The 26251-nt window shown below is 43.7% G+C and overlaps 2 protein-coding genes across 3 annotated transcripts; both read left to right on the top strand.

The window, feature by feature from the left end:
- Nucleotides 1–16357: 16357 nt before the first annotated feature.
- LOC125289116 lies at nt 16358–19147 on the top strand. Its single transcript, XM_048235802.1, has 4 exons — nt 16358–16755; nt 17911–18030; nt 18426–18460; nt 18678–19147. Exons 1-4 carry the CDS (start codon nt 16383–16385, stop codon nt 18789–18791), a joined length of 642 nt encoding a protein of 213 aa, XP_048091759.1. The 5' UTR covers nt 16358–16382; the 3' UTR covers nt 18792–19147.
- Nucleotides 19148–21687: 2540 nt separating this feature from the next.
- Nucleotides 21688–25844, top strand: LOC125289115. Of its 2 annotated transcripts, XM_048235800.1 has the most exons (6): nt 21688–21999; nt 22088–22483; nt 23053–23091; nt 23329–23442; nt 24939–24973; nt 25171–25844. In XM_048235800.1, the coding sequence occupies exons 1-6, from the start codon at nt 21876–21878 to the stop codon at nt 25282–25284; spliced, it is 822 nt and encodes a 273-aa protein (XP_048091757.1). In that variant the 5' UTR covers nt 21688–21875; the 3' UTR covers nt 25285–25844. The 2 variants fall into 2 exon arrangements, with proteins under 2 accessions (XP_048091757.1, XP_048091758.1); XM_048235801.1 differs by having other exon boundaries at nt 21688–22483.
- The last annotated feature ends 407 nt before the right edge of the window (nt 25845–26251 follow it).

Raw genomic sequence — 26251 nt, 5'->3', positions numbered from 1 at the left:
TGTAAAGTTGTTAAGATTCAGAGCTCCAAAGCAGCTGCAACTTGTATGTTGTGGGAGACCATAGAATCACTGTTATCATGTCCTCATCATGTGTGTGGGAGACCATAGAGTCACTGTCATGTCCTCATCATGTATGTTGTGGGACCATAGAATCACTGTCATGTCCTCATCATGTATGTTGTGGGACACCATAGAATCACTGTCAGATCCTCATCATGTATGTTGTGGGACACCATAGAGTCACTGTCATGTCCTCATCATGTATGTTGGAGACCATAGAATCACTGTCATGTCCTCATCATGTATGTTGTGGGAGACCATAGAGTCACTGTCATGTCCTCATCATGTATGTTGTGGGACACCATAGAGTCACTGTCATGTCCTCATCATGTATGTTGTGGGACACCATACAGTCACTGTCATGTCCTCATCATGTATGTTGTGGGAGACCATAGAGTCACTGTCATGTCCTCATCATGTATGTTGTGGGACACCATACAGTCACTGTCATGTCCTCATCATGTATGTTGGAGACCATAGAATCACTGTCATGTCCTCATCATGTATGTTGTGGGACACCATAGAATCACTGTCATGTCCTCATCATGTATGTTGGAGACCATAGAATCACTGTCATATCCTCATCATGTATGTTGTGGGACACCATAGAGTCACTGTCATGTCCTCATCATGTATGTTGGAGACCATAGAATCACTGTCATGTCCTCATCATGTATGTTGTGGGAGACCATAGAGTCACTGTCATGTCCTCATCATGTATGTTGTGGGACACCATAGAGTCACTGTCATGTCCTCATCATGTATGTTGGAGACCATAGAATCACTGTCATGTCCTCATCATGTATGTTGTGGGACACCATAGAGTCACTGTCATATCCTCATCATGTATGTTGTAGACCATAGAATCACTGTCATATCCTCATCATGTCACGATCCAGCCCGGCCCCTCTCGGTCGTGATCCGTGTTTTGCTCTTGGCTGCTTTGCTCTGTCTGCCTTCGTTTGTCCTATGCCATGCCCTGAAGTCCGTTCCATATTTTCCTCTTGCCCACCTGTACACCTGTCCCCGGTTGCCTGATTGACTGCTGCATTTAAACAGGCTCACTCAGCTTCTAGCTTGCCGAGTTATCACGCTGGCCATATGGCCACGCTGGCACTTGTATTGTTCGATTTTCCTGGTTAGCGATCTCTGGACTGTCTTTGGATTTGATTCTGCCTGATGTTTTGTGGACTTTCTGACCAGGAGGATTACAGACTTTCACTGGAACTTTTTGTGTTACCTTTTCGTGAGTAACGAGGCTACATTTACTTTGTGAATAGACTGTTGCTGATTTCACAAACTCTGGTCTACAAGACAACTGACTGTGTGTGTTGGGCCTGTTATTAAAGATACCGAAACGCAATTCCTGTCTCTGTGTCCACATCTGGGTTCATAATGGTCTTGCTCGTGACACATCATGTATGTTGGAGACCATAGAATCACTGTCATGTCCTCATCATGTATGTTGTGGGACACCATAGAGTCACTGTCATGTCCTCATCTTGTTTTTAGAAAGCCCCACACACTGATAAGAGATGGGTCTATAGCTCCACCACCATCTACCCTCTATAGCGCCCCCAACAGGCCACAGGAGGACTTGTGTTTCTGATGTCTAGCTGATACATGATTCATGTGATGGGGGAGCAGGCACAGGTAGTGGAGGAGCAGAGAGAGAGAGAGATTTCTCCACACACCAATTAAAGCACAGTATATTTTAATGGTAAACTGGTACAAGGTACAAAAGTTTAAAGTAGTAAACCAAACTACACTAATTTAATACTAACAATGTGTAATAGTAAAATCATCAGCGTCAGTGCACACGTATGATGTAGTTTGAGTCTTTATCTTGCAGCAAAGTAAAACACGCGTGACTCTGTGTCCTCTCTGTGGAAGGTCCGCCTCCTCTCCTCCCTCTCAGCCAATCCCAGAGCTGAATATCTCAACACGCCGGACTCCTGAAACACAGCAAACACAGGGGACTGATGCTGTTACTAAGAGACAACAGGATGCTGTGACTAAGAGACAAGAGAGGATGCTGTTACTAAGAAACAAGAGAGGATGCTGTTACTAAGAGATGAGAGAGGCTGCTGTTACTAAGGGACAAGGGAGGATGCTGTGACTAAGAGACAAGAGAGGATGTTGTTACTAAGTGATGAGAGAGGATGTTGTTACTAAGAGACAAGAGAGGATGCTGTTACTAAGAGACAAAAGGATGCTGTTACTAAGAGATGAGAGGATGCTGTTACTAAGGGACAAGGGAGGATGCTGTTACTAAGAGATGAGAGGATGCTGTCACTAAGAGACAAGAGAGGATGCTGTTACTAAGAAACAAGAGAGGATGCTGTTACTAAGAGATGAGAGAGGCTGCTGTTACTAAGGGACAAGGGAGGATGCTGTTACTAAGAGATGAGAGGATGCTGTCACTAAGAGACAAGAGAGGATGCTGTTACTAAGAAACAAGAGAGGATGCTGTTACTAAGAGATGAGAGAGGCTGCTGTTACTAAGGGACAAGGGAGGATGCTGTTACTAAGAGATGAGAGGATGCTGTGACTAAGAGACAAGAGAGGATGTTGTTACTAAGTGATGAGAGAGGATGTTGTTACTAAGAGACAAGAGAGGATGCTGTTACTAAGAGACAAAAGGATGCTGTTACTAAGAGATGAGAGGATGCTGTTACTAAGGGACAAGGGAGGATGCTGTTACTAAGAGATGAGAGCTAAGAGATGAGAGGATGCTGTTACTAAGGGACAAGGAGGATGCTGTTACTAAGAGATGAGAGGATGCTGTGACTAAGAGACAAGAGAGGATGCTGTTACTAAGAGACAAGAGAGGATGCTGTTACTAAGAGATGAGAGGATGCTGTCACTAAGAGACAAGAGAGGATGCTGTTACTAAGTAGCTTCATTAAACTCTACATGAAACATGAGACACGATGGACATCAACCAGGTGCTAATGAGACTCACCTGCTCAGGAGGAGACTGTGTCTTATCACCAGGATCTGGGTAGGGAATCAGGGAAACATCTGAATGACATGTTTTTAAACTTGATGATGAGATCAGTGCAGGGATGATGACGAGCTACCAGCTGTTACTCTGGGCCCTATCTTGGTGATCTGAAATGTCTGGTCAGAGGCGCAAAGTTTAAAGACATTTAATGTGTGTCTAGTCCACATTTGCTAGTTAACGGTGTGATTTTGTGAAACAAAAGCTGGGCGCATTGTTCAAAAGAGTTGTTCTTATGTTTCTTAATCAGTTATGGGTGTAACATCCTTTATACCAATGAGAATGGCATCTGTCATTCCCGTTAAGAGCAAGCAGTCAACAGACAGTCAACAGTCAGTCAACAGACAGTCAACATATCTGAAGGAATCTGCTTGCACAATTGCTCTAGTAGGCTACTATTTCCTATGCGTGAGTAGCAGAGTATTGTCTACATGCATTCTAACCTGACTCTCGCCAGATGAATTTCGTTCCGCCTAGCTCCACTCACATCCATCTGGGATCGGTTCCGTTGAGAGTGATTTCGGCACCAGATTTTATGGTAGAGCCAATCAGGACGCAGGGCGGGAGTTTCATAGATGTGACATAGCGTAGAAGCGACTGTGGGACTGTTCTCAGCGTCACGGGTTGGCTTCGAGGTGAGTGGTTGAAGTAGCACGTCAATAGATGACGGACAAGTGGCTTATCCAATCATATGCAAGGATTTTTGATTAAGGCCCAGCCTTCTGAAGCAACACTTCAATGGATCGATCCCAGATGGATGAGTGGAGCTAGGCGGAACGAAGTTCATCTGGCGAGAGTCAGGTTACATGCATTCTGCACTCGCCTATTACTTGAACTCATAGGCAAACTGAACTGACCCTAACTTCACAGGTCTCATAGGCAATGCCAAAGCAGATCTAAGTTATTTACTTTCACTATTGACTAACAAGCGGTAACAATCCACAACATAGCCTGATAAAAACTGGGACTTTATAGGGCTGCTTACATCCCATAATGATTTTTAGTGGGTGTAAGATGGCGATTTTTAGATCAAGCGCCAGGCCTATGTTCGTTCATTGACACATCCATGGGCGTTATGTTTGATGGAAGTGCATCAGGCTAAAAATTCATCACTGCCTGGCACGACTTGCATGACTTATGGCATTGTGGGGGAAATCACTGCGTGTGGGGGGGTGATAGGGCACCTTGAGTTCAGCGTGGGTGATAGGGCACTCAGCTGCGGGCGTTATGTTTGATGGAAGTGCATCAGGCTAAAAATTCATCACTGCCTGGCATCGCACTTGCATCGCACTTTATGGCACGTTGTGTGGGGTGCACGATAGGGCACTCAGCTGCGTGGGGGGTGATAGGGCACTTTGAGTTCAGCTGTGTGGGGTGATAGGGCACTCAGCTGCGTGGGGTGATAGAGTTCAGCTGTGTGGGGTGATAGGGCACTCTGAGTTCAGCTAACTTGAAGGCATGAAAAGCGTTTCATTATGGTGATGACAATGATGATGGTGATTATTATGATAAAAAATAGCACTTCTAAATTAGATATCTAATTGAGACTCATGTTCTGGTTGATGTGTCGGGTTTCCTAGGTTACCTGAGTGGAGTCCATCTTTGTGTTTGGTCAGAACCAGAATTAAAACGACGAGGAACAAAGCAGCGCTGAGGACCCCCAGAGCCAACACCACAGATGTACACACACCACTGAGGGAGCAGCCTGTAAGATACACACACACACACACACACACACACACATACTGTACACACCACCACTACACAGCTGAAGGTTGCATTCTATAAGATACACATATGGTATGACACACGCGCACACACACACACACACACCACCAGCACCACCACTACACAGCTGAAGGTTGCATTCTATAAGATACACATATGGTATGACACACACGCACACACACACACACACACACACAGACACCTACACACCACCAGCACCACCACTACACAGCTGAAGGTTGCATTCTATAAGATACACATATGGTATGACACACGCGCACACACAAACACACACACACACACACACACCACCACCGCCGCCACCACCACCACACAGCTGAAGGTTGCATTCTATAAATTCTATAAGATACACATATGGTATGACACACGCGCACACACAGACACACACACGCACACACACACACACCCACTACAGCTGAAGCTGGGTTCCCACGGGTCATGGAATTTCTGGAATATCATGGAATTTTGGAAAGTCTATTCCAGACATGGAAAGTCAGGGAATTTTATAATTTTGGGGCAAAGTCATGGGATATCAGACAATTTTGTTGTAGCATTTTAAAACGTACTTGCCAAAATACAATAATGCAAATATATTTGGTAACATTTTGGTTATTAGGTTTACTGCTTGCTTGAGTAGTTGTGGTTAGCCCAACTTTCTTTATTGAATGTCCATTTAGTCATCTCCCACTCCAAAAAAGTCAGAGTTTTGAACGCTATGCGGCTGCTCAGAAATCTTTGGCCGGTATATTGTACCATTCTTTATATAATAGGTCATGGAACACACACGGACACACACCCACACGGACACACACACACACGTGGACACACACAGACACATACACACACAGACGCAAATCTTTCATCATTTTATCAAACTCTGTACTCAAGCACTTCTCTTAGATCTAAAAGCTCTTGAAGGAGAAATAGATAGATAGAGATAGATAGATAGATACTATGTTGAGATAACCCTGATGGGATGCTACCTTGTCTCAATACATTTTTACTTTGAACTCTGGCCAAAGTAGCCTTATGGTCAGGTTCAGCACAGCCCCACACATTGTGAACCCACTTATTATAATGTTCAGTGGAACACATGAAGCTAATTTTAATTAATTTCATTGGGGGGGGGGGGGGAGTGCTTCAAATAGGGGACTAATTCAGTTGGGGAAGGGGGGTACATTTTACAAACTGAAATCGCATTTTCCTTATAGGCCTACAGACGTCAATGAGAGAACAATTACACTCACATGATTTTGGTTTCGATTTTCTAATTGGAGTAAGTCTTTGTGACAACATCGCCATGATACATTTGATAATGTTTGATCGTTTTTTGTATGAAGCATCTTTTACGTAATGCTTCTAGAAAGTGAAAGTAGCCTAACCCTAGGCCTATATGTGCTCTGTGTCTGAGTCTTGTGCACGCCCTCAAGGCATTGATTACGCCTCAAATGGAGAACACATCAATCCCATGGTATTTTTTTTAATCTAAAAATGCATGAAACATGCAAGTTCAAAATCCCGCCAGTACGTTACATCTCCGTTTCATATTTGCCTAGGCTACTAGCCTACAACAAATGAATTGAACCAACTCAACTGACAACAGGGTTCTACTGATTCGGTCATTGAGACTACAGACTACAGAATACAGTACAACAAACTTTATGTCTTTCTGAAGTTTATTTTTGTATTCCGGGGTACAGTAGACTAATTGCCTAATGTCTTGACAATAGTTTTTTCTTACCGCTTGTTGTTTAAACTGACTGCCGCTCTGAACTTTCCTGCCAGGTTTATGACGTAAACCGCTACATCTCGGCTCTGGCATTGCCTAAACTCATCGTGTGGGAAATCAGATTATCTGTCAATATTGGGCTTTGAAAGTAAGGGATATTTGCTCAGTAATAGTAGCCTACATTTTGTAACATTTATAGAGAAACCGAGGGGAAGTTAAATTAGAAATTAGAATCGTTGGAAATTGAAAACACATACAAAAAAAGATTCAGGGCTTGAGCCTCCTAAGCCACCCCCTCGCTCCGCCAATAAGCTTTAGGCTCATAAAGGAGAAATGATTCAAGCTTTGGGCTCAACACTGCCTCTCCTTTTTAATAAAGCAACGTTGCATATTTCACTGTATTTTTAAGCTCTATTGCGAATCAGCAGAAAGCATACACACACACGCACACACACACACACACACACTCACACACACACAGACTCACACACACACAGACTCACACACACACACACATACACACACACACACACACACACACACACACACACACACACACATACACACATACACACACACACACACACACACACACACACACACACACACACTCACACACACACAGAATCACACACACACACATACACACACATACACACTCACACACACACACACACACACACATGAATGCACTCACACACTCACACATGAATGCACTCTCACCCATGAATTCACTCACACACATGCACACACACACACACACACACACACACACACACAAACACATAAACACACACACCACATACACACACACACACACAGTGAAAGAAAGGTAATGGTTACCTGTGATGGTTAAGTAGGTGGCATTGTAATAGACCATGTGGTCCCCAGGCTGCCTCCCACAGTAGTAAAGTCCAGAGTCAGACACACTCACATCTCTGATCTGTAACGTGTAGATGCTGTTGGCCACTATAGTCCATGTGAAGCGTTTGCTGCTGAATCCATTGTGGTAATTTGCGTTGCTTGCATCATTCTTCTGGTAGTTATAGAAAGCTGTGAGGATGGACACTGGAGTGGACTGGTTGGTCTGTCTCAGCCAGGTGACTGAAGTGAATCCCGTCTCCTTTACGCCAAATGAACAGTTCATCTGGACCGACTGACCCTCACGCACCACCACTGAGGTGGACATGGACATGGAGAACACAGCCAGCAGCACACCTAACACACACACGCAGGCATGTACGCACGCAAGCAACCAAGCACGCACACACACACACACACAGAACACACATGAACGCCTTTGCATGTTGAGTTTGACCAATAAATAGCAAGTGTTGGACACTGACGTCTAGAATAAGTGAACACTGACTATTAATTAATTTATTATTAATCGATGAGTACTTACCCAACCTGTAGAAAAGCAGGCCAGATGAAGAGCCCTTCAACATGGTGTGAGTGTGCGAGTGTGTATGAGTGTGTGTGTGTGTGTGCAGGGTAGTTGAGTCCTCTAATGAGTGAGTTTAGTGGAGAGAGGACATGATGATGACCTGATGATGATCACACAGACCCGCCCACTCTGTCTCCCCTAGAAGAGTAGACCACACACACACACACTACACACACACACACACACACACACACACACACTCATAACCACTCATAAACACACACACACACACACACATACTCATAACCACTCATAAACACACACACACACACACACACACACACAGTAACACATACACGCAAAAGCCTGGCATGCACACACTAACACACACACAGGCATATATACGCACACACACACAAACACACATGAATGCAGGAACACACATTCAAAACACTGTTGTTGTTTAGTGACATACACAGGGTTATCTGTAATTCCATATAACGCTACCATCATCTGTATAGTTTATGGAAGGGTGTTTAAAAAGAGGTCAGGGTATGTGTGTGTATTGTAGCGTTTCACCAAGAGCCAGAGTTTCATGAACTGGTTTATTATCACCAAAGCACACAATGCAGCATATAACACACAGCGGGCCGTGTCAGGCCCAGAACCGAAAAGAGGCAGAACTTCCTCGAACCGAAGCCTATATTCCCCGGGGGTCCCGCCCCCCTCTCGCCAGGCTGCCAACCATGAGCGTGCCCGGGGTTATGCATAGCACGGGCACTCCCTGATTGACAGCCGGTCGCTACAGTATATTTGTGTGTGTGTGTGTGTGTGTGTGTGTGTTGAGTGCAGAGGTAGTGCCTGTTGAGACTCTGACCTCCTACACTGCTACAGGCTACACTGCTAGCTTGCACTGTTAGAAAACCCCACAAACCCCCTTACTGCCATGGAAGTACTAGTGGATCTGGAGAGAGGAATTATCACCCCCATTCAAATCAATGGCTGAAGCTATGCTAACCCCCCATTCAAATCAATGGCTGAAGCTATGCTAACCCCCCATTCAATTTAGTGGCTGATGCTATGCCAACCTCCCATTCAATTCAGTGGCTGATGCTATGCTAACCTCCCATTCAATTAAATGGCTGAAGCTATGCTAAACCCCATTCAATTCAATGACTGAAGCTATGCTAACCCCCCATTCAAATCAATGGCTGATTCTATGCTAACCTCCCATTCAATTCAATGGCTGAAGCTATGCTAACCCCCCATTCAAATCAATGGCTGATGCTATGCTAACTCCCATTCAAATCAATAGCTCATGCTATGCTACTTGTACAGCCCCAAAAGTATGAACATTATGTTTCCAATATCCTGTTTCATTGTGCTTTAATTGACCGGACTTTTGAGCTGTTGTAACTGTAGCTAATGTAATTGTAACTGAAGCTAACCAGCCTATGAGAAACAAGATTTTTGTAACAAGCTAGTGCTACCTGGCTGAAGTTAACCAGCCTATGTGAAGCAAGCTTCTTTTCAGCACAATGGCTAATGCTAACTAGCTGAAGCCTGATCCCCTGGCTTATACAGGCCTAAGACAAGAGGAAGGGGCCAGTTGAAATCTTACATCACTTACTGCGTGTGAGAATGGGAGAGGGGGAAGTGCCTGATGCTGCAAAGCTAAGAGACCCCCCCCCCCCCATATGTTGTCAACACACAGAATCATCCAACTAAGACATGTGGTCATCACCACCCACATCAGACATATGCTACTTTATGTAGCTGTTAGCATAGACCATGAAGGCCAACTAGGGGGTCAGTTCAGTGTGTCAGTGTGTGTGTGTGTGTCAGACACCAAACAGGACGAGGACCACAAGAGTCACGTTCAAAAGTTTATTTAAGGGTTGGGGGTTAAGGGGGTTTCAGGGGTTCCGGGGGGTACAGGAGTTCCAGTCTGCGGTGTGTGTTCCCCAGTAGCCCGAACAGCGATGGCAGGAGCTGGATGATCCGGGAAGTCCTGGGGAAACACACACACAACAGCAATTGAAACGAAGCAGCAGTACAGTCAAGGACTAGGGCGGTATTCCCGTAGAAGAGGGACGGAAGGCAGGTCAAGATTACCGGGGCTGGAGAACACAGAAGTAGTCAAGCGGGTCCGGGATCACAGGCAAAGAGTCAGAGGCGTTTTCCAAAACAGGCAGGTAACTGGTGCTGGTTGCAGACGATCTGACAAGTGTGGACTGAAAAGCAAGGCTTTATATACAGGGCATGATGAGTGGTGAATGCAGTGCAGCTGGTAGGTAAACGAGGGTGAGGCAGAGCAGAGCAGGAACAGGTGGAGGTCATCAGACTTCAATCAGCGCGTGTTACCAGGCAGAGAGAGAGCTCATGACAGTGTGTGTGTGTGCATGCCATTATCTTGGTTGATCTGCAGTGGAAAATTGGTGTGGTTTCTGTTCTCTCGCCCACCCATAAACACACACACACACACACACACACATCTCTCACGCTTCAGCATAGACCTGCAGGACAGGAAACCAAGATAGCAACACCACAGAAACGCCCACACACACACACACACACACACACACACACACATGCAAAGAAACATGTAAAAATAATAAATTAGGCAGGGACATCAGTGCATTCAGTTGAACACATTCACACATACAGTCACATGCACACACACACACACACACACATGCACACACACACATATGTACATACACATGCACACACACACACACACGTACATAGGCCTACACACACGGACACACACACACACACACACACTCACACTTCCATGTACATAGATTTAGCTTACACTCTCTGTGTAGAGCAGGGCTGCCAAAGATACAGCCTACACACTAGATCTGAGGTCATCAGAGGCGTGTGTGTGTGTGTGTGTGTGTGTGATGAGTGCAGATCTGAGGTCGTCAGAGGGGTGTGTGTGTGTGTGTGTGTGTGTGTGTGTGTGTGTGTGTGTGTGTGTGTGTGATGAGTCAGATTGTGTTGATTGTGTCAGGTGCCTGTTTAGATTCTCACCACCAAGACTACTGACACTGCTAGCTTACATGGAGTCACTGTCATCCCCCACACACACACACACACTGATAAGGGAGGGGCCTAAAGTTCCACCACAATGTACCCTCGCAGGAACTCAGTATGTCTGGACAAATGCATGAGTCACCATTTAACACCTGAGTCACCATTTACAGTAACACCTGGGTCACCATTTACAGTAACACCTGAGTCACCATTTACAGTAACACCTGGGTCACCATTTACAGTAACACCTGAGTCACCATTTACATGTAAAAAAACCTGGGTCACCATTTACAGTAACACCTGAGTCACCATTTACAGTAACACCTGAGTCACCATTTACAGTAACACCTGAGTCACTATTTACAGTAACACCTGGGTCACCATTTACAGTAACACCTGAGTCACATGATACAACAGTGGGGGAGCAGAGAGAGAGAGAGAGAGAACGATGGCATCGTTGACCATAACAACCCAACCACTACATTGGTGACCATAACAACCCAACCATTACACTGGTGACCACATCAACCCAACCAATACACTGGTGACCATAATAACAACCCAACCAATACACTGGTGACCATAACAACCCAACCAATACACTGGTGACCATAACAACCCAACCATTACACTGGTGACCATAACAACCCAACCATTACACTGGTGACCATAACAACCCAACCAATACACTGGTGACCATAACAACCCAACCATTACACTGGTGACCATAACAACCCAACCAATACACTGGTGACCATAACAACCTAACTATTATACTGGTGACCATAACAACTAGGGTTGCCAACTTTCTGATATGAAAATAAGGAACGGGGGGTTCGATAATCCACTTCAGTAAGTACACCGCACCCACTTCAGTTAGTGGGGTTCGATAATCCACTTCAGTAAGTACACCGCACCCACTTCAGTTAGTGGGGGGGGGGGGGTTCGATAATCCACTTCAGTAAGTACACCGGCACCCACTTCAGTTAGTGGGGGGGTATTGAATTTTTTTTTGTATTATTGTACTAAATAGTGCATCATTTTACAAAATTGTGAGCTATTATTTACTAAAATGCGCACATAATATACTACATTCTATAGCCACTAGCCTACTCATTTTCTATCTGGTGCAAAACAAGAATCATTTCGATGCAAAAACACTTGATAAAGAAATAACTGTTTGTAGCCTATTATACTCAAACCAAATAACTCTGAAAACTGAACTGGCGGATATGCTGTCATAGAAAAAAATATCACAAGCAGCTCCAGAGGCTCTGAATTTGGTGAAGCCTTATTTTATTTCTGGCTTTTTTTGGCTATTCTGCATCAAGTAGGCTAGCCTATTTGTTTATCTTGCACAGATGCACTGTAAAAGTCATGACAAGACATGTCATCTCACGCTACGCTATCAGCGTAATATACTCGCAGTGGCTCAAACGAAAAGTGCATTCTCTGTTGGGATAGTGATGACAGACAAACTGAGAGGGATAAATGACAGCAGCAAAGTTTCCCTTTATTTCATACAAATCGTGTATTTTTCGTTCATAGTCTAACTTATAATACTGATCTGTCATGGATTTGCACGAGTTGATTCTCAATAATACGAACAAAAAACGTTCCGTATCAGTTCAATACGGAACACATCTTTTTCCTTGCAAATACGGATTCATTCCGCATTTTTACGAACGGTTGGCAACCCTTATGCAAATCTTTCTTTTTTATTTTCCACCCTGAACATGGGCAAAATGCCCCATTGACATCAATATGTTTAAAATAGAGTCACCACACTGCCACCTGTGGTTGTATAGAGTAACCTTTGGTAGCTCTATACAAAACATATTGATGTCAATGGTGCATTTTGCCCATGTTCAGGGTGGATAGTGAAAAAGAAAGATTTGCATAAGACAAGTCAAATTGGTGTTTTTAAAAAGAAAAGATCATGGAGAATAAAGAAATAAAATATTTAAAAAATCTTTGTATATTCCCACAAGGTGTTTAGGTGCTCTGAAAATGAGAACCAAAATGATTTTTTAGACTTGTAAGGTCTGCTGTTCAGACCCTGAAATGATTTATTTTCTGTTCATTGTTTTTTGTGAGAGTGTTTCTACTTATCTCAGTAAGTAAAATAAATCAAGAGCCTATGTTGAGTACAAATATGTCTTCTGAAGGCTTAAACAGAGCCCAGCCAAAAACTCCAATAAAATTTGTATCAACTTTGAGGGACAGCTATGACCATGCAGGATTATCCAGACCAAACGTGACGATTTTGCTACATACTATTCCTATTTATGTACCAGCATGCAAAATTTGAGCCTCCTACATGGTTTAGTTCTTGCGCTGTGGGCTTGTGAACTTTGACAAAAAAAAAGAGGCCGAACAAAATTGACACCCCCTCCCCCTGTAAAACTGGCTGTATCTTGGAAAGTATTGATCTTACATAAGAGTAATTTTACAGTGTGTCTCCTAGGTAACATAGGTACACCTGGTAATTTTTTCAGAATTTTTTGAGACCTAAGTGCGTGGGCCCTGGTTGAATTGACGTGGAATGACCCATGATGATAGAACACTGCAGACCAGTGGACACTAACTGAGCATGATGATAGAACACTGCAGGCCAGTGGACACTAAACACTAACTGAGTACGATGATAGAACACTGCAGACCAGTGGACACTAAATGTTCTAACTGACAGCACATGCCATCTGCCTTTACGTCATTATGACATCATAATGACATCATTATGACATGGTTATGCTCGTACACTCTCCGAGTGTGTCTGCTGTCAGGTGTCCTTCAGAGTGAAGTGTATGAGTGTGTGTGTGTACAGTATGTGTGTGAGTGAGAAAGAGAGAGAGAGTGTGTGTGTGTGTGCTTAAGTGCTGTTAGTCGTACATGTTCTTAGTTTGGCAGTAGAAAATTAGTTTGTTTTTTGTATTTTGGTCTTTTACTGCTCCCACCCACACACACGCACAAACACAGATACACACACACACACACTTACACCTCACTTTAGACTTGCAGGACAGGAAACCAATGCAGTCACACCACATAGACTTACATACGGACGTACACAAACATGCACAGGCACGCACGCACACACACACACACATGCACACAGGCACACAGGCACGCACATCTACTGTGGGAATATCTACCAAGCTCTCTCACACACCTCAGCTTAGACTTGCACGACAGGAAACCAGTCCCACCACAAACACTTACATACAGACGTACACTAACATACACACACACGCACGCACGCACACACACACACTCACACACACACACTCACGCACTCACACACACACACACACACACACACACGCACACACACACACACACACAGGCACACACACACACACACACACACACACACACACAAAGACACGCACACACACAAAAACACTCACACACATACAAATACACACACACACACAAACACACACACACACACACAAACACACACACACACACACTCACTGTGGTCTAGAAAAGAGCACAGCACTGGACACTGACCACAACATAAAATGGTACTTTGATGTTTATAAATACACACACGCACACACTCTTGGTATATCTACCAAACTCTCTCATACACATATACACTTACCTCACCTTAGACTTGCAGGAACCAATGCAGTTACACCACATACACTTACATACAGACGTACACACACACACACAAACACACACGCACACGGACACACACACGGACACACACACAAACACACACGCACACATATACTGTTGTGGTATACTTACCCACTTAGTTGAACTCTAAATGACAAGTACATTCAAACTTCTAATGACAATTTAGCATAGATCCTGAGAACATGGGATTAGAATGGAAAGGCGATGGAATAATGTGTCATGAGCCCTCTCACCCACCTTAATTGGTTTCCACTATCTTCCACTCTGCTCACCACTCTCTCTACTCAGCCTAACTAGCTCCACCTGTCTCTGCTCTGCTCTAATTACTCTGCCAGCTGCTGCATTACCCACTAACCTCTCCCAGTATTTAAAGCCCTGTCTTTCAGCTCTCCTTTTGTCAGATCGTCTGCAAACCCGCACCAGTTACCTGCCTGTCTTGGAAAACGACTCTGACTCTTTGCCTGTGAACCCAGACCCGCCGACTACTTCTTTGATCTCCAGCCCCGTAATCTTGACCTGCCTTCCGTCTCTCTTCTACTAATACAGCCTAGCCCTTGACTGTACTGCTGCTTCGTTTCAATTGCTGTTGTGTGTGTGTTTCCCCAGGACTTCCCCGGATCATCCAGCTCCTGCCATTGCTGCTCGGCTATTGGGGAAACACACACACAAAGAGACTCTGGAACTCCCCGAACCCTGAAACCCCTGTAACCCCCAACCCTTAAATAAACTTTCTAACGTGACGCTTTTGTGGTCCTCGTCCTGTTTGGTGTCTGACATAATGATGATGATGATGATGATGATGACAATGTTATGATGATGAGGATGATGATGATAGCATAGTGGCTAAGGAGCGGGCTAGCTTGCAGTAGTCTGGAAAATTGTGGGTTCAATTCCCGGCATCCACCGTTGCGCCCTTGAGCAAGGCACTTAACCCTAAGTTGCTCTGGGGAGAATGGTCCTATAAATCTCATACATAATGAGATGTTGAGTAAAAGTGTCTGTTAAATGAAATGTATCAATGAGTAAATGTTGACGCTGATGATGATGATGATTATGATGCTGACGCTGATGATGATGATGCTGATGATGATGTGGAGGGGTTATTCATGATGTGGATATTCTCTCTTGAATAGTATCAAAGAAGGACAAAGAGACAAAAAACAACATTCTGCTTTCAGTGATATAACCAATGATGAGGGTTTTGATATAACCAATGTTTAGTCTTTACTACAAAATACAAAATTATTTTTAACATTAATATGATTTTTTTGCTTATCATTGATATTAACACTCTGTGATTTATCTTACCCAAGACAGAGGACTTAATAAGCTGTGTCCGCAAACTACACAGACAGTGCGCAGCCATGTAATAAAGGGTTATGTGGGAACGTGTTAGTGGAAAATCAGTGTGATGTTTTTTTGAAAAGGAGGTGATGCCTCTGACGGATGTTTGTTGTGGTTGTCTGACGGTAAGAACACACTAGTTGATGTACGCATAACCCCCCTGCCTTAAGACACTCCTTCACTACAAACACACACACACACGAACATGCACCATGGTGAACAGCCTGGCTTTCCGTGGAATGGGTGAGCAGCACTGAGCACTCTTTGATTATTCATCTGGATAAACTCTGTCTTCATGCTTCATATTTAGATATTTAAATTGTATGTGTGTGTGTGTGTGTGTGTGTTGTGTGTGCCTACATGCATGCATGTGTGTGTGTGTGTGTGTGTTAGGTGTGCTGCTGGCTGTGTTCTCCATGTCCATGTCCACCTCAGTGGTGGTGCGTGAGGGTCAGTCGGTCCAGATGAACTGTTCCCATAGCGTGAGTGTGGATGGGTTTAACTCATTCATCTGGCTAAAGCAACCCAGCCGGTCACGTCCAGTATGTATCCTGACCATAAACTACTACCAAGGGTCCGACCGACTGAAAACAGAATCCATGAAGCCCTCTGCACGCTATCATAATGGCTATAGTGACGCTAACGCTAGCTGGACTCTGAATGCACTGGCCTCCATGTCTGCGTTAGAGATCAGGAATGTGAGTGTGTCTGACTCTGGACTTTACTACTGTGGGAAGAGTGAAGACGGATGCATGGACTTCCACAATGTCACCTACTTAACAGTCACAGGTAGTCATTTATCATTCTCTCTCTCTCTCTCTCCATCACCTACTTAACCGTCACAGGTAGTCATTTATCATTCTCTCTCACTCTCTTTTCTCCAATGATAGTTTAGTAACATGTCTCTCTCTCTTTTCTCCAATGATAGTTTAGTAACATGTCTCTCTCTCTTTTCTCCAATGATAGTTTAGTAACATGTCTCTCTCTCTCTCTTTTCTCCAATGATAGTTTAGTAACATGTCTCTCTCTCTTTTCTCCAATGATAGTTTAGTAACATGTTTCTCTCTCTCTCTCTTTTCTCCAATGATAGTTTAGTAACATGTCTCTCTCTCTTTTCTCCAATGATAGTTTAGTATAATGTCTCTCTCTCTCTCTTTTCTCCAATGATAGTTTAGTAACATGTCTCTCTCTCTTTCTCTCACTGATCACTTTGTCTGTAGAAGAGTCTGACGCTGAACTTCCAGACAGAGGAGGGTATGTGTGTATTGAGGGTGTGTGTGTGTTGATGGTGTGTGTGTATATATTAAGGGTGTGTGTGTGTTAATGGTGTGTGTGTGTGTTCATGGTGTGTGCGTGTATTGAGGGTGTATGTGCTTAACTGCAGTACTGATATAAAATATGTATTTTGTATGTAGAAAACTAAATCTCATTCTCTTTATTAAGTGATATTTAGTGGATTTGAATACACAAACATTATGGTGAACTTGAATTCAGTTGAAAAGCATTATGTTTGCAAATAGTTGCATTTATGCAAGATGCAGGAGATGTATTTGTCACTTGCATATTTTGCCCAGTGGAATGAGGGATTGTGACAGCAGAGGGAACACAGTAGGGAAAGCAGAAGGGCAGGAAATGAAATAACAAGACATCAAATAAGAAAGGTGTGGGGGGGGGGGTTAAATAAATACAAATACATAAAAAAGGGAAAGTGTTGGGACAGTTATGCATTCATGGCCCAGAAGCTCCTTACAATGTCCTGTAACCCATGTAGTTTAGTCCTGACAAGTCTCAGCGCATCTGATCACTCTGTGCAGGGCCATTTTTATAAGAGTTGCTATTTCCGTACCAAGTTATTATGTTCCCAGAAATAACAGACTCTGACAGATCAGAAGGTCTTCACACACAAAAGACTGGTTTAGCCTTGAGTGTGTTCTCTTCCTGCAGGGCAGTTCTGCAGCTGGGAGTGTGGAACTGTGGTTTTAGTCCTGGGGGTTCTAAGTGCTGTTCTCAGTCTAGTACTGGTCATCCTGATCCTGACCAAGTGCAGAGGTGTACAGAACTCAGGTACATTAGAACACCAGCACACCTGATAAGAGTCTCAGTCTAGTCCAGGTAAATTACAAAATGTTCTCAAGAGTGGATACAAGTCTGCTTGCATTTAGAACAGTAAACTTTACTGTGAATGCATGTGTTAATCTTAAATGAGATGTGATTGCATTCCATCATATCCTCTTATGAAGTTCTATTTGCTAATCTAAGTGATGTCATAATGGGATGAGATTGCATCATATCCACTGGTGAAGTTCTCTTTGCTAATCTAAGTGATGTCATAATGAGATGAGATTGCATCATATCCACTGGTGAAGTTCTCTTTGCTAATCTAAGTGATGTCATAATGAGATGAGATTGCATCATATCCACTGGTGAAGTTCTCTTGTTCTCTCTGCTTCCTCTGTTAGCCTCTGGTCATCACACATCAGCTCCACCTGACCAGGTGAGTGCAAGGCTGCGTTATGTCTCTGATGTTACTGATGGGGTCTGACTGAAGTAGCTGTCTGTAGCCGTGTGTGTGTGAGTGTGTGTGTGTGTGTGTGTGTGAGTGTGTGTGTGTGTCCATGTGTTTCGTCATATGTGGTGAGAGCTGCGCTGCTCTCAGTGTCTGAAAACCTTCTGTTTATTTTATGTGTGTGTATGTGTGTGTGTCGTTTTAGATGCAGCATTCAGACTCTCTGAACTATGCAGCTCTGAGTGTCTCTGCCAACAAGAAGAGAAGAAGCAACTTACAGACTGACCACTCACATGTGTTATACGCAGCCACTAGATAAATGCTGAGTCACGTGTGTTATACGCAGCCACTAGATAAATGCTGAGTCATGTGTGTTATATGCGACCACATGACTCAGCATTTATCTAGTGGCTGCATATAACACACGACTCAGCATTCATTCTAGCATTTATACTGGAATTGTAATTTGAAAAATACATGTGTTTTTGATGTATTAATATATTTTACTGACTGAGGTGTGATTGGGGCAAAATTTCTGAGCACTGTGTTTGTGTTTGTTTGAGAGAAAACCTCTAATGTCATAATTCAGCTTCAAGAATATTACAACATACATTGTAAACTGTCATCTTGTGTATTCTTTAATTAAAATAACTAAAGCCAGAACTTAAAGGGACACCAGACAACGTTTTCGTGTTAATTAACCATCTTCGTAAGTCGGTATATGGTTAAATGACTCATTACGGGGCGAATGAAGACTCTCTCGCCCGCCCCTACTGCCTGTAGGAAGATTATCCCACTTGCCGACCGAAGCAGGATCAGTTTACAGCACAGAGGCAGGCTAACGAAACCCTAGTGATAGTTGCAAACGTGTGTATAATGGCAGAGCCGGCGAAGAAGCAGCGAAAACCCTTGACGGAAGACGCAAAGAAAAGGAAAAGAGCTTCAGACCGAGCGAGGGGGAGTTTCGTAGAGAAAAAGCATCAGGCTTGCCTGGTGTCCCTTTAAATTACTCAATTGTCTACATCCAAAACGAGTCATCCATTTCTCTGAGTCAAACCCAACAGCATAGAAAGGTGATACTTGTTTAACACGAGTTCCACAAGGCAGAACCTGGGGCACGAGCACCAGGCCTTGACTAGGCTGGGAGTTAGTCACACAGACAGAACCTGCACCCATGACCCAACCAGACACTCTCACATCAGAGTTAGCAGATACAGAACCTGCACCCATTAGCCAAACAGACAACAAAATGGTGACCACGTGATATAAGCATATAGGCCAGAAGTTATCCACAGAGACACAGAACCCTGTTCTCCACCAGATCCCATTGGGTGCTGTCCAGGGTGCTGAAGCACACACACACACACACACACACACACACACACACACAGATACACACACACACACACACACACACACACAGACACACACACACATACTGCTCAGGTGAAACAGTTATGGCAGCTCAGGATGGAACGTGATGAGATGATACTGATGATGGTGATGAGGATGATGATTTAATGATGGTGATGTAATGGTGATTAAATTATGATAATGGTGGTGATGATGATGGTGACGATAATGATGATGATGGTGATGATGATGATGATGGAGGTGGTGATGATTGTGATGATTTAATGATAATATGTTTAATCTTCATGTCAATGGGATGGTGTAGAGCAGGGGTGTCCAAACTACGGCCATCGGGCCAAATGCGGCCCGCCACGCACTTTAATCCGGCCTGCCGAGCATTTAATTAGGTTATCATAGATCCGGCCCGCCACACACTTTAATCTGGCCTGCCGAGCATTTATTAGTTTATCATAGATTCGGCCCGCCACGCACTTTAATCCGGCCTGCCGAGCATTTATTAGTTTATCATAGGCCACTCGCTATTTTTTTTCAAGCAATAGACAACGTTGTGGTTAACTTTAGGCTACTGCAAACTGCTTTACACTCTTCTTAGAGAGCGTTTACAATGTCAATGTCAAAACAGCATCGAAATACATAGTATCTCCATTGCAGCAGATCTAACTACATTATGCTACTCCATTTAATTGGGAACGCATTTGAGCGTGCACGAGAGGGAGAGAGCGCGGCAGGTTCCAGCTGGCTTGTTATTGTTGATTAATGATATCTCCGTTTTAAATAAGAAACTTTTAAAAGAAAATTGCGATGGCAACAGTAGTTCCCACTACTGACCACTTTTAAACTGCAAGAGGGCACAGCCATAGGCACGCTAGCCATAGGCTATATTTGAGTGGAGCTGACAAAAGAGTCTTAAAGTGACAGTTCACCATTTATAAATGAATTAAACAGCATCAAATTAACATTAAATTCATTTCTTAAGAAATTACTTTTCTATAACAAAATTACTTTGTCATTTAAATTATACAACACGTTATATATATGTGTGGTCCACTGGCCAATTTTCAAAACCCAATGTGGCCCTTGAGTCAAAAAGTTTGGACACCCCTGGTGTAGAGATTTACATTCTTATAACAGCAGGCCTACAGTAGTTCAACTACAGGGCTGTCTGTTGGAGTGGGGGTAGAGGGCTTATAACAGCAGGCCTAGTTCAACTACAGGGCTGTCTGTTGGAGTGGGGGTGGAGGGCTTATAACAGCAGGCCTAGTTCAACTACAGGGCTGTCTGTTGGAGTGGGGTGGGGGGGTTTATAACAGAAGGCCTAGTTCAACTACAGGGCTGTCTGTTGGAGTGGGGGTGGGGGGCTTATAACAGCAGGCCTAGTTCAACTACAGGGCTGTCTGTTGGAGTGGGGGTGGAGGGCTTATAACTGCAGGCCTAGTTCAACTACAGGGCTGTCTGTTGGAGTGGGGGTGGAGGGCTTATAACTGCAGGCCTAGTTCAACTACAGTGCTGTCTGGTCTGTTGGAGTGGGGGTGGGGGGCTTATAACAGAGCTGAGTGTCTCTTGAGTGTTTATCAAGGACACACAGACCAAAACTGGTGTCAATGAACAGGACATCAAACAGGACACAAACAAAATTTACTGTAATCTGTAAATCTCTGTAACTCATGATATATGGCTATCAAGCTACCAAGACTGAAGTAAATAACTGAAGCGGTAAAATAAAGGGTGAGTGTGTGTGTGTGTGTGTGTGTGTGTGTGTGTGTTTGTATATGAGAGGGGACCTGAAAAATGGGCCTCATGGTAAAATAAAAGACTACTTGAGACTCTTGTTGGTGGAAAAACAGGGTGATCGCTGTGACGGGATGTGTGTTGTGGTTGATGATGATAAGAACACACGAGTTGAGAACATAACCCCCCTGCCTTAAGACACTCCTACACTGCACACACACACACACACACACACATAAATTGAGGACATAACCCCCTGCCTTAAGACACTCCTACACTGCACACACACACACACACACGCATGCACATACACACACAAGTTGAGGACATAACCCCCTGCCTTAAGACACTCCTACACTGCACATGCACACACACGCACACACACACATGCACTATGGTGAACAGCCTGGCTTTCTGTAGAATGGGTGAGCACTCTTTGATTATTCATCTGGATAAACTCTGTCTTCATGCTTCATATTTAGATATTAAATTGTGTGTGTGTGTGTGTGTTAGGTGTGCTGCTGGCTGTGTTCTCCATGTCCATGTCCACCTCAGTGGTGGTGCGTGAGGGTCAGTCGGTCCAGATGAACTGTTCTCACAGCGTGAGTGCATCTGGGTATAACTCATTCATCTGGCTGAAGCAACCCAGCCGGTCACCTCCAGTATGTATCCTGACCATAAACTACTACCAAGGGCCCGACCGACTGAAAACAGAATCCATGAAGCCCTCTGCACGCTATCATAATGGCTATAGCGACGCTAACGCTAGCTGGACTCTGAATGCACTGGCCTCCATGTCTGCGTTAGAGATCAGGAATGTGAGTGTGTCTGACTCTGGACTTTACTACTGTGGGAAGAGTGAAGACGGATGCATGGACTTCCACAATGTCACCTACTTAACCGTGACAGGTAGTCATTTATCATTCTCTCTCTCTCTCTCTCCATCACCTACTTAACAGTCACAGGTAGTCATTTATCATTCTCTCTCTCTCTCTCTCTCTCCATCACCTACTTAACAGTCACAGGTAGTCATTTAACCCTCTTTCTCTCTCTCTCTCCCTCTCCCTCTCTCTCTCTCTCTCTTTTCCACTCTCTCTTTATCTCGTGTTACCATTTTTGGATCTACAAATAATTGTAGCTTAGGAATCTTTCTCTCTCTCCCTCCATCTATCTTGTTTTGATGTTGGATCTACAAATGATGTTTAGTAACATGTTATGATGTTGGATCTACAAATGATGTTTAGTAACATGTTATGATGTTGGATCTACAAATGATGTTTAGTAACATGTTATGATGTTGGATCTACAAATGATGTTTAGTAACATGTTATGATTTTTGATCTACAAATGATGTTTAGTAACATGTTATGATTTTTGACCTACAAATGATGTTTAGTAACATGTTATGATTTTGGATCTACAAATGATAGTTTAGTAACACGTCTCTCTCTGTCCCCAACTGATCACTGCGTCTGTAGATGAGTCTGACGCTGAACTTCTAGACACAGCAGAGGAGGGTATGTGTTATAAACTGCAGTACTATATACATTATTATATAAATTGTGTATTGTGTATGTATACTTTTTTTTGTAAACTAAATATTGTTCTCTTTATTATCTGATGTAAGTGAATTTGAATACACACACCTAATGGTGAATTTGAATTCATTTGAAAAACATGTTTGCAAATGGATACATTTCTGCAAAAGGATATTTTAGCCACTGTGCCTAAGTGAGTGTGTTCTCTTCCTGCAGGGCGGAGCTGGGAGTGTGGAACTGTGGTTCTAGTCCTGGGGGTTCTAAGTGCTGTTCTCAGTTTAGTGCTGGTCATCCTGATCCTGACCAAGTGCAGAGGTGGACAGAACTCAGGTACATTAGAACACCAGCACACCTGATAAGAGTCTCAGTCTAGTCCAGGTAAATCAGTAGAACACAGCACACCTGACAAGAGTCTCAGTCTAAATCACAAAATGTTCTCAAGAGTGTTATGACCATATATGGGGTAAGGCCAAAACACAAGAGGGAGTCGAGAGGTTGGATCTTTAACTCAAATATGGATTTATTAACCAAATAACCAACAAACAAAGAGTGTGAGATGGGTCCAAGTCAGTCGTCAGTACTGCATGGATGTTGCGGGAGATGGGTCCAAGTCAGTCGTCAGTACTGCATGGATGTTGCGGGAGATGGGTCAAAGTCAGTCGTCAGTACTGCATGGATGTGGCGTGAGATGGGTCCAAGTCAGTCGTCAGTACTGCATGGATGTTGTGTGTTTGGGTCCAAGTCAGTTGTCAGTACTGCATGGATGTGGTGTGAGATGGGTCCAAGGCAGTCGTCAGTACTGCATGGATGTTGTGTGAGATGGGTCCAAGGCAGCCGTCAGTACTGCATGGATGTGGTGTGTTTGGGTCCAAGGCAGTCGTCAGTACTGCATGGATGTGGTGTGAGATGGGTCCAAGGCAGCCGTCAGTACTGCATGGATGTGGTGTGAGATGGGTCCAAGTCAGTACTGCATGGATGTGGTGTGAGATGGGTCCAAGTCAGTACTGCATGGATGTTGTGTGAGATGGGTCCAAGGCAGTCGTCAGTACTGCATGGATGTTGTGTGTTTGCAATGTGCCTGTGAGTAGTGTGCTGTTCAAAACCCAAAGTAAGAATGGCCCTACCAAGGGGAAAGGAAGCAGCCCTTTTAACTGGACACACCCACACACACTCACTCCCCAAGGGGAGAGGAAGCAGCCCTTTTAACTGGACACACCCCCACACACACACACACACTCCCCAAGGGGAGAGGAAGCAGCCCTTTTAACTGGACACCTGCCTGGTGCAGCTCATCAGCTCGTTAGCTCTTGGAACATCTGAAGACGAGTAGGCAAGCAGAAGAAACGAGTAAAGGGCCTAGCGGCCAGTCTCAAGTGGACACAATTAGCCAGTGCCTTCCTGCATTTAAAACTTGTAAACTTGACTGTGATTGCATGTGCCAATCTTAAATGGGATGTGATTACATCATATCCTCTGGTGAAGTTATATTTGCTAATCTAAATGATGTCATAATGGTATGTGATTACATCATTTCCTCTGGAGAAGTTATATTTGCTAATCTAAATGATATCTTAATGGGATGTGATTACATCATATCCTCTGGTGAAGTTCTATTTGCAATCTAATTTATGTCATAATGGGATGTGATTGCATCATATCCACTGGTGAAGTTCTCTTTGTTAATCTAAGTGATGTTATAATGGGATGTGATTGCATCATATCCACTGGTGAAGTTCTCTTTGTTAATCTAAGTGATGTCATAATGGGATGTGATTGCATCATATCCTCTGGTGAAGTTCTCTTGTTCTCTCTGCTTCCTCCGTTAGCCTCTGGTCATCACACATCATCTCCACCTGACCAGGTGAGTACAGTATAGGGCAGCATTACGTCTCTGATGTCACTGATGGGGTCTGACTGTAGCTGTCTGTGTGTTTCGTCATATGTGGTAAAAGCTGCGCTGATCTCAATGTCTGAAAACATCCTGTTTATTTTGTGTGTGTGTGTGTGTGTGTGTGTGTGCATGTGTGTGTGTGCATGTGTGTGTGTGTGTCGTTTTAGATGCAGGATTCAGACTCTCTGAACTATGCAGCTCTGAGTGTCTCTGCCAACAAGAAGAGAAGAAGCAACTTACAGACTGACCACTCACATGTGTTATACGCAGCCACTAGATAAATGCTGAGTCATGTGTGTTGTATACAGTCACTATACTGTATTTATACAGCTCTGGAAAAAAAATAAGAGACCACTGCACATTTTTCTGATGTCATCCTATGATTGCTGAGTGAGTTGAAAAATGAGTTGATGGCCATATTCAAATTTGCAGTGGACTCTTAATTTTGAATATGACCGTCAACTCATTCGAATGTCATTCAGCGACCTCAGCGTAGGATGACATCAGAAAAATGTACAGTGGTCTCTTAATTTTGTCAAGAGCTGAATATATACACTGCTCACATACATTATACAATCACTGGAATTGTAATTTGAAAATAAAAGTGGTTTCTGAATTATTATTATTATTCTGACTGAGGTATGAATATATTCTACAATCCCTATGATTGTGTTGTATTTGATTGAGAGGAAAATAATGTCCCTGTAAATTCAAATGTACTAACAACAACTTCTACTGTCCAGCCTGATCTCACCAAACGGCGTACAGCCCACTGTCACAGGATTTTGGCCTCAATAATATGACAACTTCCATTGTAAACTGTCATCTTGTGTCTCCTTTAATTAAATGCTAAATAGCTAAAGCCAGAACTTAAATTATTCACTTGTCTACATCCAAAATGAGTCAAACTCAACAACACAGAAAGGCGATACTTGTTTTACATTTGATATGAAACACAACAGGTCAGAGTTAGTCACAGAGACAGAACCTGCACCCATGAGCCAGCCAGACACTCTCACATCACAGTTAGCTACAGAGACAGAACCTGCACCCATGACCAAGCCAGACAGAACCTGCACCCATGACCCAGCCAGACAGAACCTGCACCCATGACCAAGCCAGACAGAACCTGCACCCATGACCCAACCAGACAGAACCTGCACCCATGACCCAACCAGACACTCTCATAACAGTTAGCAGAGACAGAACCTGCACATACATAGTAATATACCTAGAGAAGCGCTTGTA

The sequence above is a fragment of the Alosa alosa genome, chromosome 24 (genome assembly GCF_017589495.1).
Source record: "Alosa alosa isolate M-15738 ecotype Scorff River chromosome 24, AALO_Geno_1.1, whole genome shotgun sequence".
NCBI classification, from domain to species: domain Eukaryota; kingdom Metazoa; phylum Chordata; class Actinopteri; order Clupeiformes; family Clupeidae; genus Alosa; species Alosa alosa.
Note: the sequence above shows the minus strand (reverse complement) of the source record. Positions and strands in the feature narration are given on the sequence as shown.